Raw genomic sequence first — 15,477 nt, forward strand, 5'->3', positions numbered from 1 at the left:
AACAGATAACGTGAACTTCCGAGTATTTTCAAAATCATTCGACCGAGGAGGACAACACATGGGAAATTGAACAAGACAGAAACGGAAAGGACAAAAATGGAGATACCTGAATAGGAAAAATAGTTAAGAGAAGTGAGAGTAACCTTCAAAGTGTGCTTAATAGTTAGAACCAGTAATAAGTCTTTGTAATGAAAATGTTATAGACGGTTGATGTTCCGGATACCACAGTTTCCCCTCAATATTACAACAAGTGATGTGTGGTTAAATAAGTGTATCATAAAGAGTTTGGATGGTGTTTTTAGTAAGGTATTCTCTAACTTTCAAAAGGATCCCAATATTTCTTGATAATTGTTGACTGAACTCTGTGCATATGTTTGGACCATGTCAGGTGTGAATCAATAATTGCCCCCCCCCCAAAAAAAAAAAAAAAAACACACCAAAAAACAAAAAATAACACAAGACTTTATGCAATTTTTTAGTATAATTATATAGATATTTAAAAAAAGGAAAAAGTTTTGTTTTGCTCCTGAACCACGTTCAAACTTGTAATAAGTTGAATATTGTGGTCAGTATCTGTAGGTTTTAATGAAAAAAAAAAGGAAACAGTAAAATTGAGATTGGAAATGAATATTCTAAATCATTTTCATACACTAGGCAAAAAAAAGAGAAAAAATTCTGAATCATATTTCTTGTACAAGATTTGGCTAAAAACTAATTTATGCATACCACATTAATGGTAATTTAACTGGCTATCAACCTGTGGGAGGTGGTAGTGTCATAGAGAAACTTATAAAACCTCCGAGGGAGAGGCTGCTGCAGACTTGTAATATTTCCCTATACAACTTACAGCATTGACTTACCCGCCTTGAGTAACCATGTTTAGCACCGCCGTTTGGTAGCAAAAGTTGCAACCAATCAGCAGACCGCTAATCAGGGATGGGTGGGTCTAGTGGTTGAATCATGGACCTACCACACATGGACATACATCGCTCGTTAATTAATTCAAACACCTGTCTCTATCGAAAGCGTTACAATAACATTTTATACATGCTTTCGAGCTTTGATCTCATCATGACCGCCGACTGTCAGCCTGGATGAAAACAAAACGGCGCTTTGAGAAATCTAAAAACTGTATGCGCAGAAGATATTAACTCTATCAAATCAAGAAGAAATGCAAGTGCAGTTGTAGTGTGAATTTGGAAATCATCGCTCAGCCAATTTCATTTGCGAAATGCACGTACTTAATGAGAGAAAGCAAATATTTTGGCAAGTTCCAATGTGATTTGTAATCTAATTTTCCCTATCTTTCGGACATTATTTCAAAGAAAACATGGACAGTCACGGTAGATAACATCTATGCCTCACCATTAAGTAAAGTTAAATGCGTATAAACAAGTGTCCACTTCCGTAATTACTCATTTTGTGACACAAAATTTGACATAATATGACGTTTGCTACTCCCCATCATTGGTGTTTATTTAAAGGCAGTACAGTCTGAAAAGGCACCTCAGCCAAATGAGGCCGAAATGAGGGTAACGGTTCTTTTGTCAGTGACGATGTGTGATTACACAACAGTGTCATTGTCCAAATATCTGAATGTACTCTCATAAAGGCCGTGTCACACCTTTCCAGGCAAGCCTTGCGTGCGACTTGCAAAGAACAATTTTTACTACTCGGAGGTCCCCGTAGATGATCCGCACATGACAGTACCTAGCACGTATCTCAACCGTAGTCACCCGGAGGTGCGCACGCATATTTTTTTTTTTTTTTTTTTTTTTTTTTTTTTTTTTTTTTTTTTTTTACCCGCAACCGTGTTTAGGCCCTGTCACACCTTTCCGGGGAAGCTACTAGGGCTTGTTACGTGTAGGGATTTTCTAGCATACCGGACATTCCTGAGGGCGGAAAAGGATTTGAGCAAGTCAGCGCATGTGTCTTACTTGCTAGACGCGTTCTACTTAAATTATACTTGCGAGTATACTGTGTGACCTTTATACCAGTCGCGTGGGGGCTGACAACTCAGTGAAGGAATTCCTCTGATGGAATGGCTGAAATCCCACAGAATTTCATTATCTTGGCTGCATACTGGACTGCGAAGTACCTGCGTTGGAGTTGCCTGGGAAGTGCTGCCGCTAAGGGCCTCCTACTGGCGTTCTGCGTAGACCTCTCCGGGCATTCCCGCGACTCACCCGGAAAAAAATTTTGGTCATGCTCAAAACTTGGCTGCGGTTAAATCGGACTTGCGTGAGCACCTCCGAGCAACTACAGGCGAGACACGCGCTAGAACTGTCAGGTGCGGACCAACTGCGGAGAGCTCCGGGGAGTAAATTTGTTTCCCCGCAAGTCAAGCCTCAAAACTTCCCCAGGTACGGTATGACAAGGCATGAATGAAAATTGCAAACATTCTTGTTCGCCCGCTGAAAATCTTCTACGTGCTGGAAACTACCTCCTCGCCACAAGCCCGCGTGGCTTGCCCGGAATGGTGTCACACGGCCTTTAAGACGCACATAATTAGGTGGCGGCGGTGATGACGGGATCAAAGAAAGACCTCCGTTCATAGTCCATGTGTAGTAGGTCCATGGTTTAATTGACCAAAGCTACTTCTGTATATTGAAACGTCCTCACTCGGATGCGCTCGGCGCTATAGCTCCCATGGTTCTGATTGTTGGGCCTATCAACATCAAGGGGCCGTAAAAAAACTTAAAATGTGATGATAACACGTCTGTATTAACTAGGATCATAATTACATCACATGTAAAAGCTTTCAAGCATTTGTGTATGGACAATGAAACTTTCAATTTGAAACTTTAACACAAATTGTACAAAAAGAAAGACAGCTTTCAAGCGTTCGTGTATGGACAATGAAACCTTGAATTTGAAACCTGCAAGTAGCTGTTAATCTGTAACATGTTTATCTTAAAAAAAAGGGGAAAAAAAACTTCCTAATGCATTTCAAAAGACATGTCCAACATGAGTACAGCCGACATAACTCGTTCGCCTGTCATATAACCTCCAGGTTTTATATAATTAAGACCAACCAGAGAGGTGCGTCTCACTTCCCTGGCCAACTAAAGAAAAAGTAAAACCTACTGTGATATATCACAACTCTTTATACATCCCTACCACTCATAAATCACTTACTCTTCTAGTATGTACTATTATCACTCTACAGAAACCAAACCTCTGTGAAAGTGATCTCATCACGAGTCTACCAGTGTACTAAGGACAGGAGTTCTCGATTAATGTTAGAAAAGACTACTGAATGTACGACAGTGATAAATGGGAATTTTATTTTTTCATCTTTCTCACAGTGAAAATTGTAACGTATTGACGATTATCAAAAATATATTTTTTTTTTTCTCTCTCAGAGATTAGTAGAGGTCCTGTTGGTTACCAAAAAGGTGATTCACAGAGATATGGAAACATTACGAAGTGAGAAAATATCAACATTTCAACATGTTTGCAGATGTATCTGATAGAAGGAAAATAATTAATTAGAAATATGTAAAACAGATAAATATTACGATAATTAATAGTAATTATAAACAATAATTGAAAAATTAAACTAAGATCTTTAAAATTATATAATTAATGTTATAATTCCTTTCTATTTTCAAATATCATACAGAGGAACACAAAAATAGTAGCGTTTGTTTCAAAGGCTACCCTTGACTGTTGCCGTTGTAAGTCTCATCACGATTTTTCATTTCCCCTATTCTTGGTACATTTAAAATATGATATCTACCTTTTCCGTAACAACATATTAGAAATGATAAAGATTCAAACAGACAATAGTATAACAGTAAAAAAAGTAATAGGTCCCGTGATAGACACAGACGTAGAATGACGTTGTCAGGACTCCTGCCAATTTCCTAAATTTATGGTGCTTCATTGAGTACTGATAATTTTTCTTTCAACAGTGAGAAAGAAAGGTGTCTAGCTAGCTATGTAATAAAGAGGGAATGATGCATGTTATTTTGCCAAAGTTACCATCGTTCTTATCTTTTAAACTTCAAATATTGTTTTTATGACTTCAGACTGTGATATTTACTCAATACACTTTCAGACTGTGATATTTACTCAATACACGACGACTTGACTTCTTTCCACACTAAAATGGTGATTTTCATAGCGTTACGTGAGAACATTGTTCCGCCCACTCTTAGTCCTGTACGTACCAGGGATTATGGACGGTGGGTAAAACGTTATGGGTTTCTGTGTGTCAATCGACACTAAACGCACCAAAAAGGCTTTTGAAATAAAGACAGTATCGATTAACGCTGCTGGAATTTTTCTTTCAACTGCCGAAGCATTACTCTTTGGGCCATTGGCAGATTAGATTTCACGTTCAAAACTGAATCTATAGTATATTGATTAGAGTCACATGAATTAAGAGGTGCTGACATTTATTACTCATGTGAGGGGATCACGCGGACACCATGATATGATTAATGGGCAGAGATAGAAGAAAGGAAGTAATTAAGCATAACATTATGATAACAGCTACTGAGTCAACTTGACATCTTATCCATACTGGTCGAATGATTGATTAGCGTCCTCCAGTGGTTACCTTGTGTCTTAATGTTTCGTGTCTCGTTTGGTGCCTGGAGATTTCGTGAGCGATCACGCAACATATTTCTGCTGGACGGAGTTTCTGTTTGCACACGTTATAGATCGCTTATCATTCTTACAAATTGTACGTTACACACATTTGGCATGGCAAAGTTGTTCAGTCATATCATACACTCTCGGGCATTGTTTCTCGACAACATCAGCAGGTGTAGCCTCAGCAGCACATGAGTTTTGATAGTCCTGGAGAATACGAATGAATTCACTTTTATTCTTTTATCACAACCTACTACAGACTTGGCGCTTGGCGGGCACCTTTATTTAAAGTTTATTTAGTGTCCCGTGATGGATAGGAATATTTCGCATTGGCACAGATTCGCCAATACGAGTAATTTTTGAATGTGGAATATTAATGATATCGAGTTGAGAAAAAATGGATTTCTTGTTGTGGCTGTTTGCTGGCTTCGTTCTCCTTCACCCCATTTTCTCACTCTCCAAAGGCAATAGAAAGTGTGAGTATCTTCATTATTTTTAATAGTCCTTTATGTGGTCATTTGCAGTTCTTTTCTTGCGTGTTTCACTGTGCACAAAAGTGGACGATGAACCCAAAACCATACATGCCTCACCTGAATGTTTACGTTTATACAAGCATCGATTGTGCTTGGTATCATATTCAAAGAATTTGCGAAATTTAGTATTGATTGTCAGTTTTAATGTACTGTCATTTACAAATATATGTGCGGAGTTTATTTCTGGCATAAACAGTGGATGGTTACATTACCGCAAGCAACACAGAACGATAATTTATTTTTCTTGGATTGTAGGGATGTTTCTGAACCGAACAGCACAAATTCCACAACTCCTCAAGGTAACGTTTCGTCTTTAACTCTCCGATTCAGGAATTAAAACAATATTGATTGCAAAGTAACTCTTCTTGATCGTTATATCTACCGTAGATTTTACTCTCAGCTGTTTGGAGAGACAACTAGAGCACGAGATATCGTGTGACGAAAGCTGTGTTACCAACGGCGATACTTGGGTTATAAAGGCACCACGTGGACGGCGAATTCTCACTGAAATGAAATCTTTCAACAACAAAGTGTTGGGATTTTACATGTTGGAAGAAATAGCTAACAAGTCGTCTCTGACTGTGATATTGGATTATAACCAGAGCTCCCCCATTATATCACTGACCCATGCGATTCAGCTTTCGATATGGTATATATATCTATCCGGTGAACTTCAAGCTGAGTGTAAAGTGTTATGAAGGTAAGTGTTTCTGAAGTTTACATGATGTCGAATCATTGTTCATACGAAGATATTCCCTCTAGATCTATACAAAATTAAATATATACATGTATATATTTTCTAATGAACAGTGTTTTCTTTTTTTTTTAATGAATGCTCTTAATGTCCACACAAAGGGAATGTACATAAATCCTGACGGAGTGTCATATTGATGCAAAAACATGACCCATCCTCATTTGTCATAAGAGGTAATGTTAAAATTGAGAGGTTGTTGCGATTTAATGATATGCGTATTTGAAAGAGTGGCGAAAAGCTGTACGAAAATTACGTCATACTTTGTGTTTAAGATTACTTGATCCAGTGAAAGGTACAGAAATTCATGACAATTATGATGTAGATATCGCCTTGGAAACCCTTGGTATTCCCTAATCCAGGTGGAAACAGGGTAGCAGCCTGGCTATAAGATTGTAAGATAATGGTTTCCAGCCATAATAGCCGTGAAGGAATAGACTTCCATCAAATGCTTTCTTATCATTAAAAAAATAGATTTGTCGTCGATGATTCTGATCTTTTTGAAAGCATATTGCAAGGTTTTCTGTGCAAGTGACCTTGCATAGCAAACAAACTAATATTAGCCAGAAAAAGGTTTGGAAAGTTTAGGCCAAATACATAAAAGAGAAAGACAGATGAATGATCATATACCACTAAACAAAATAAAAAGTTTAACCCCCTTGGAAAGATATTTCAGGAAAAACCCCCAGAAAAAGAACTATAGATAAACTTCTTATTATGCAGTGAATATATAATGAAGGAAATAATATAACGTTTAATATAAATTATGTAAATTGATAGAGCATGACGAACGTATACTTACTAATTTCGCGCACTGTGCTCCCCTTTGCTTTGAAGAATCACTGCCATTACAGATTGCTTCGTTACGTATTAATGATTTTTTGTAAGGCTTGCAATTATGTTTTCCTGCATTTGTGTGGACACAAAAGTAAGAAAACTAGTCAAAATAAAATTATACCACAAAAGAAAGTCAAATATTCTCTACATAGAAAACACTGCATGATTCAAAATATCAGAAAAAAAAAAATATAAGCAGATAACCCCCCCCCAAAAAAAAAAAACAAAAAACAAAAAAAAAAAACAACAAAAACTAATACCCCCCATTCCACAGAGATATCTTTTTTTTTTTCTCGGTCATTCATCGAAAGTAAAGATTGTCGCCACCCACCAAAGCGTATCGGATCGCAGTCTCATGAATCTAACTTGGTTGGTCTACTATCGGGTCAGTGTCAGACATGTCGGGCGTGATTCTCATTTGATCACCGCAGGGCATGCCTGACACTCACCTGATGGTCGACCGACACAAATCGGATTCATCGGCCTTCGATCCGATACGCTTCGGCTGGTGGCCGAAAGCAATTTACTTTGCATCCAATGAGTGACAGATGAGAGAAAACTTTTGTGGAATTGGGGTATAAAACTATACTCTGTTGACCCCCAAATAAGTATTCAGATTTCCCCCCGAAATTGAACAATATATGTGCAATTTTTGTTGTTGTTGTTGTTGTGGTTGTGCATGTCACATCAAGGAATACAATGCCATTATCTTGACAATGAAAGACCAAGAATGGACATTGACATTTCCTACTTTTTTCTTCCATCTCGACTAACAAACAACAGATTTGTGAATTTTAACAATTGGGATACTCACATCAGTACTAAGTTGTAAATCATCAGGAAATGCAACTTACCCGTGGAACCTTATTTACTTTGTTTTGCGAGGAATACCGCCTGTGAAGCTGGTTGATGGACCCTCTCCGCTAGAAGGACTAGTGGTCCTCAAACCAGACAGCCATGTCTGCTACGATGGATTCACCCCCAAAGCTGCTGAACTGATCTGCGGAGAACTTGGCTTCCCAGCGGCGGAGGAATATTCGGCTCAGGCTTTGCCAAGTACAGCAAAACGGAACACTTTTCAAAACCTTTCATGTCCAAAAGGTGATTGCAGTATTTTTGGATGTCCATTTTAGTTACTACACTGGCACAGTGACTAGCATGCACGTATACAATATTGAAACAGAAACGCAAAACGTATCGTTTACGCTGAAATGAAAACTAGGGTTTAATTGAAAAAAAAAAATTAAGTCAAGACTTTCCTGGTTTGAGGACTTGTGAGACACTAGTCATATTATGTCTTGTCCTCGGAAGGAAATTACCGTAAAGCAGATTTTTATGTTTTCAGAGAAGTTATTCATCATTCACATAAAGATAGATAGTTCACTCCCCTTGTTACTTAGGCAATTTTTTTTTTCTATGTGTAGAACTCAGTGAACCTGTCCATTTCAAACTTGGACTGTATCAAAAACGAAGTAAACTAAGACGAGTTACTGTGGTGTGTTTAATGTGACTATGTAGAGTCAGCTGATTGCATCACGGCACATCGTTCGTCCCAAAAGAGAACTTAAATCTACATGTTTCCATCCAAAAATGAAGGGAACATATTGGTTAAAAAAAACCCCAGTAAATTTGTCCTGTAGGGCAATTTTGAAGAGGGAAACCTTCAAAAAGAAGATCAATACAATTATTACGTCTCACCAGCTGATTTCCTCGATAATTCTGTAATACTAATCAATCATGAAACTTTTCAGCTCGTAGTGAAAAATGGTTCTCTCAATATCATTTAACAGGTAATTCGTATCGACGTTTAATGGATTGTTCTAATGTAACGACTGAGTGTTTGATGAAACAGACTGTCCGACTGAAATGCCGAGGTAAGACAAAACGTGATAAATTATTGGTTATCAGTTGTATTTATACGTGATTTTGATGATGCGTTTACACCATGTTGCCGGCGGCCATGGTATCCACATTTACCCGAAACCTATCCCCCCGCCTCCTTCGCATTCTAGTCTTGTTCGTTCCAGTCCTCGCCCCGGTGAACATAAAGCCATCAGACGCTGTTCTCACTGCGTCTGGTCAGGCTAAACTATCAATATTTTCAGTCACGTCCCACTACGGACAGCCTCCAAGTTTTGTTACGGGCTATTACGTGTTGCCCTGTTTTATTGCGTTAACCCGTTTTATCACTGCATACACTGCAAAAAGTCCGGTGTTAAATAAAGAACACCGAGCTGGTGTTAAATTTTCGGTGCTCATTTATGGTGTTAAATTAACACCCCCGGGTGTCATTTCCAAATTTTAAACTGTTTTTTGAAGAGTTTCTTAGTAACTGCACTTCTTATTGATTTTTAATTTAAACAAGACGATCAAGAATTTTACATTAAAATACTAGATTTTTGAAAAAATGCGAAAATAAATTTACACCAAAGTAACACCAGCTGGTGTGGTCCCTTATTGAAGCTGGACGGGTGTTAAACCATTGATATTAACACCAACAAATATCAAATCAACACCATGTGGTGTCATTTTTGAATTAACACCAGTACAGTGTCAAAATAACACCAGGTACAGTGTCAAATTAACACCACGAAGTGTCAGGTGAACACTTTTCAACACCATCACAGTGCATTTTTAACACCTGTGGGTGTGGTCCTTTATTGAAGTTTGATCGGTGTTAGATTTAACACCCGTGGTGTTAAATCTAACACCCATGTTTTTACAGTGTACAAGATTCCTCATTAGCACCGGGACTGTGCCGTGGCATTTTTTTTTTTGACAGTCAAAAATCTGACACAGCTTCCACGGCAATCATGGGCTGTCACGTTTGCCTATCCCCTTTCACCGCGTTGCTTCACGTACATCCCGTTTTGTCCACGGTGGCCTGAAACGGGGCTGCCATGGTTGCCAGGAACATAGCGTAAACGCAGCGGATTCGCCAGAAATGCTGGGTTACCTTGCCTTACCTATGATATGATACTCTCCCACTTATCAATTTCTTTTTTTTTTTGTACATGTAGGCCTACTGTCAACTAGATATATCAGCAATCATGTAGAAATACTCATCTCTGATAAAGTAAGTTAGAACGGATGTGTCTATTAAAAAGATATCAATCTCATTGTTTTAGCCCACTTATATTCACTTCGCGTAATTTTAATGTAAAACAAACAAACAAAGAAACAAACAAACAAACAGGCAGACAATCAATCCCCCCCCCCCAAAAAAAAAAAACTTCCGGAAGAAAAGAGATGATTTTCATATGGAAACTACGTCGCTCGTTGGGTCGCTTGCGGACAATCATGGCTTACAAATAACACCTTACATCGATAGCTTACAAAAATAGTCCCTACATAAGCCCCTCGTTATCGTTCCAAAACAAAAACAAAGCAACAGAAACTTCTTGAATTCAACTGATTAATCTATTACACCTAATGAGTTATGAATATAATTTCATTTAACTTTTGATATTGAATTTCATTTGGCTATTCCAAGTCTTAAGTGGAAGTGAAACATAGCAACAGGGAAATACTGAAGTAGATATTAAATACTAGAGAAGAATCCACACAAGGACAAGAAGCCTATTGATCAGGAATAGAGAGAGATCGAGTGAATCAAGAAGGTGAATTTCATTTCATTGAGACACAAACCATAGACGAGGAATCACCTCATACAGCTTGATTTTATGGAACAGTATGTTTGATACCACAAGTATTTGATGATGTGTTCGTGCGAAGTAAATCAATTCATAAATATAACGCAAGCTGTGCAAAATTATTTTCGTATGCAATATTGAAGATCTTCTTTTGCAAATTCTAATGTCATAATATTATGTGGAACACCTGAATTATGAAATATGTTACCTGAGAATATTAAACAATGCAGTGCTGTAAAAGTTTTAAAGTTAAGATGAAATATATTTAATTAAAAAAAGTTCATATGAGATAATTGGAAGCAATGTTTGGAATCAGGCTGATATATTGTGCGTGTATATGTGTACTGTGTATGTGTGTGTGTGTGTGTGTGTGTGTGTGTAATGTACAAATGTCTCTGCGGTCTTTGATATGCATGTCTATATTTTTCGCACTCTTTCAAAACTTATACTTTATGATTGTTGTAGGAAATTTACGTTATATGTTAGTTCATTACTTTCTGAAGATCCATCCATTTTCCTTTCTTATCGATAACAATTTTTTTTTCAACCATTCATGTAGTCACTATCTTTATTTGTATGCCAATGTTATGTATCATGTTTATTTTACATGTTACCCCTTTTACCTCTTTTATTTCACTGCACTATTACAAATAGTGCAGTCTTGTAAAAATCGACAATACCAGCATGAGAGGTTTACTTATAATAGTGTAGATTAGTCGTGTTTTTTACCGGGCATAATATCCACGTCTGATTCCATGGAAAACTGCTGTAGCAAACTGAAGGTGTGAACTGAGACAGGATTTTTTGTTGGTATTTTTCATTTACTTTTACAGGTCCACTCGGTTCATGTGATCATCCCGGTCACGTGACTTATGGTCATTGGGACTCCATTGTAACAAACTTCGGGTCCCAGTTAACTCTCACCTGTGGCAAAGATTACGTCATCAATGGCAGCTCGACACTACAGTGTGTGGGACTACCTGGTTGGTCAACTTACATCCCGGTTTGGAATGCTTCAGTCCCGTCCTGCTCGAGAGTCGAAAATAAAAGAGACGGTATGTTGAAAAAATGCTTCTTACAGTATGTCATATATGCATTCAACATTAAACAGCTTCTGCTAGAAAGAAAGATTACGAACAAAGAAATGCGACGTTGTTTTTCATTTCATTTCATTTTATTGTTTCTGTATGGTACAATATAATCAACTCTGATCACTTTCAGAAATAAACACATGATTCATAATAATTCATGGCTGATTTTGCACATGACAGGTAATCAAATCATTGCGACAAAGAACGAAGACATGATAATAAACAAAAAGTCAAGGTACCATACAGGAGGATCCCCAGTAAGCCGAGCTTGATATTGGGGCCTCGTACACAGATAAATAAATCTTAAACAGTTTCAACCAACTCTCGGTTTACTTAACTACAACAAGACAAACTAGTTTTACACAACAAAAACAGTTACACAACAAAACATACACGGACATGTACGCAGGTGATGTTAAGAAAGAAAAAAAACAAAGAAGAAGGGGACAGCGATAATGAAAGATGGTGAGAAAGAACAGGAGAGAGAGAGAGAGAGAGAGAGAGAAATAGAAAGACTCCTCGTTCACTATACTAATGATGCACAGGAAAGAGTGCGTTAGTGAAGGTGCGGCGCACAACGTTGCACCATTGTCAATACTCTAGAGTGCGCCGCACCTTCACTTACGCCACGATATAATCCTGTGCATCATTAGTTTTATAAAATGGGTCTATGAGTTATTTACTTATCTATAAACGTCGAAGTGAAGTAAACGTCAACCAAATTCAAGATGAAGAAGTAGTGAAGTGAAGTGAACGTCGAAGTGAACTGAACGTCAACCAAATTGAAGATGAACAGTGAAATGAAGACTAATACAAACATCAACTCATGTACAAGTTCCAATTGCCTTACTTATGGTGGAAGTGCACCTCGCAGTTCTGGAAATGGAAGTGAGGTGCACTAGAAGTGCGAACTTGAGGTGAGTTTTGTAAAATGGAGACACTTCGATACCGATACTCCTGAACCTGACTCTGCGTCTGAGAACTCTGAATAGAAATTGACAATTCCTCTGACTCTGTTCCATGATAATGACGATTATGTTCTTCACCAGCAACAGTACGTCAGTAGGCCTAGTAGATCTAACAGTACTACAGTGACAGTGTCAGTAGTAACACTGGCATCAGAAAGATCATGTCTTTGAAGTTCTACGCTCTTCTTGGACTGTGCTTTACAAGAACTGCCTTGTACACTCTATTTCAGCTTTACAAGAACTGCCTTGTACACTCTATTGCTTTTCGGAAATGTGCTTTTGTCACAATTAATGTCAAAATCTTGTTCGTCTAGTCTAGATAGTGACGCTGTACTGCATACCTGATTGACTGAATACTACGTTTGCTGTACGATGTGCCGTCCTCCTTCCTTGATCCAAATTTCACGGGAAATATCAGTCAATGAAGTCTTGGTAAATTTCACAAAGGCCTCCAATCTTTGCCATCCGAATTTCAGAGACCGCTTCGTGCTCGCCGAATCAGTTCCATTGATTAATTCATCCAATTCCTCGTCATTTAACAGTTGAAATTGCGGCTGCAACGGATCCGAGCTGGAGGCTGCCATTTGTCGTTCGTTTCGCTGGGCTATCGATATCGCGATATCTAACCTCTGGACTTCGCATATTTAGCATTGCAGGCACTGCAATTCAAAGGAGCCGCCGCGCGCACAGACGACCGGCAATCTACCATAGGATTACAGGCAGTGCAATAGTACGGAAGTAAAGGAAGGAGGTGTGTCTCATTTCAGCGCTTCCTATTGGCTACATTCTTGAACCCATTTTATAATGTACAATAACACACTGTGCAAATACAACACTATTGCACGTGCATTCACCCTGTTGCCAGGTAACGGCTGGGTGTAGCAACGTACGGACCAGTTACTTACATCTGTAAATAAAAATAGAGAAACATTCCATGGCATGCCTACAACAGAAGGCAGAGTACAACATAGAATGAAGATGCTTCAAGTAACAAAAGAAATTCATGTTCTGGATAATGCTACTTAAGTCACTGATATTTAGCAACAAGCATATGTTTAACAAATCTTTTAAAGGAACCAATCGTGCGATTGATTGTTGTCGCTTAACAAAATGACAAGTGGATAATATCTTATCATTGGCATTTTACGTTTTGCAAGGCACACTGGATAAAAAAGAGCAGCATTTCATCAATTAGATCATTTAGAACAACTAAACATTATGCTGTCTTTGTGATCTGTGGTGATAATAGTAAAATGTGCTTCTCGACGGCTTTTCAAAATCCACCACACGTTACTCCTGCTGTAATCTGACATCACAAGACCGGTGCTGTCAAATGTTGCGCTTTTTTTTTTTTTCCGAGAGGTTATATTTCAAATTTCCCAACGTGAAAGAACAATTTGCTATTCAGTGCTCTAATGTCAATTCCTTTCTTACTAACCATGTTCATGTATTTGCGTATTTTTCAATAGCACGAGTGGCAAGACGTTTACAACGACAGTTGCAATGACAAAAACGTGCCATTTTGAAGTGGCAAAAACAAGCATCTGATAGTTGACTCTATTAGTACAACTTGAGGAGAGATGTATAGGCTGTACGGATGGAAGAGAAGACATATCATGTGAAGTCATCAATCTGACGCTACTTATCAATCTATTCTTCATTAGCACAGACGTTTGATACCATAAAACTTCAAAACATACAGAGATTACAACGCTGGCGCTACGTGGCTTTTTCTCTTTCAGGTCATAATCATGATAACAATTATCGGAAAAAAGTTATTGCGTCCACCCTGGGAATCCTTCTTTTTGTCATTCTCGCACTCTCAGCTCTATCCATTGTTTTGTGCAACCAACTCCAAAAAAGGTGAGTCAGAAACGATCAAAACAAAAAGTCAGCAAAAAAGAATAAGCCAAATAAACTAAAACCTGTCCACATTTGTGGATGGGAAGATTAAATCAGTGTCATTGTAATGATGTGTATATCTTGAAATGTTAAAACCATCTATTCACATTGATTCATAGGACACTTGAGTACACTGGATGCTCGTAAATACTGCGTATTACTTATTTTCGATTTTAAACGAAAAGTATAAGGTTTGTGTATGTCATGTGTGAGATTTCAATAAACGTTTTCTTGCTCTCCTCAAGCTGTCATTCAAAGAAACATTTTTTTTTTCAATAGAAAAAAAAAAAGAGAAATGTTTTCAGGCAGTCTTATTCCTTTCCAAATACAAACGGCGTTGGATGCGATAATTCAGCAAGGAAAATAAAGATAAAACCATTTTTGTTCGATTTCTATCCCAATGTGATATTCAATTTGATTATTCGACATCAACTTTCTTCTCCTAATCGTTATGTCAGAAGCAGGAGACCTCAAGGAGCTGCAAACCAGTCAAATGACGACTTAAATGACGGGCAGCTGCAGCATCCGACGGACACCGATCGTGGTGTCTCATTAAACCCGGCTCGTGCTGACTCTGCCACAGTGAGTCGCCCTTTCCCTGACCATCGAGACAACAGACATAGAACCCTTTCGGCTCGTCAGGAGCAGAACCCATATCACATTTCCCAGGACATGGCGGAAGCAGAAACAGTGCCCTGTCATCTTGCTGGGGCAGAGACAACTTCTCTTCCGTCTCGCAGTGAATGTCATAGTCTACAAGAAACATCAACGGAGCAAAACAACTATCGCCAGGTTGATCACCGGGGCCGTCAACACCGGGGTAAAGATCGCAGGATGACGAACGGTGCCGTTAAAGGAGGACCGTGCTTGTTTGACGAGAGTTGTTACAATTCGCTAAACTTTGGCATTAAGTCCGACGGTGTTTGCACTCGCACACGAGATGGGAATATTCGCAACGCACATCCCCAGCGAGGCAGACATACTGATACGTCAGATGTAAACAGGGCTCATTCCCACGTACGTTCTTCAACAGCGATGTCCTCAGACCAGGTCGTTTATTATCAAGTAGATCCTGATAATGAGACTGATACTTGCAAAGCATCACTCTATGCGAAGGTAGACAAAACGAGAAAAATATAA

General features: G+C 38.5%; 1 protein-coding gene across 1 annotated transcript; it reads left to right on the top strand.

The window, feature by feature from the left end:
• Positions 1-5,762: 5,762 nt before the first annotated feature.
• LOC140245103 (uncharacterized) lies at positions 5,763-15,477 on the top strand. Its single transcript, XM_072324700.1, has 6 exons — positions 5,763-5,835; positions 7,609-7,824; positions 8,514-8,597; positions 11,210-11,431; positions 14,178-14,298; positions 14,796-15,477. Exons 1-6 carry the CDS (start codon positions 5,763-5,765, stop codon positions 15,475-15,477), a joined length of 1,398 nt encoding a protein of 465 aa, XP_072180801.1.

This window comes from Diadema setosum, chromosome 22 (assembly GCF_964275005.1).
Source record: "Diadema setosum chromosome 22, eeDiaSeto1, whole genome shotgun sequence".
NCBI classification, from domain to species: domain Eukaryota; kingdom Metazoa; phylum Echinodermata; class Echinoidea; order Diadematoida; family Diadematidae; genus Diadema; species Diadema setosum.

Bases quoted from the DNA above. Each gene is read 5' to 3' on its own strand.
- LOC140245103 (XM_072324700.1), top strand. From the start codon at position 5,763: ATGCGATTCAGCTTTCGATATGGTATATATATCTATCCGGTGAACTTC. The intron at 5,836-7,608 runs GTAAGTGTTTCT...TTGTTTTGCGAG, and splicing joins GAGTGTAAAGTGTTATGAAG to GAATACCGCCTGTGAAGCTG. The intron at 8,598-11,209 runs GTAAGACAAAAC...TTACTTTTACAG, and splicing joins TGTCCGACTGAAATGCCGAG to GTCCACTCGGTTCATGTGAT.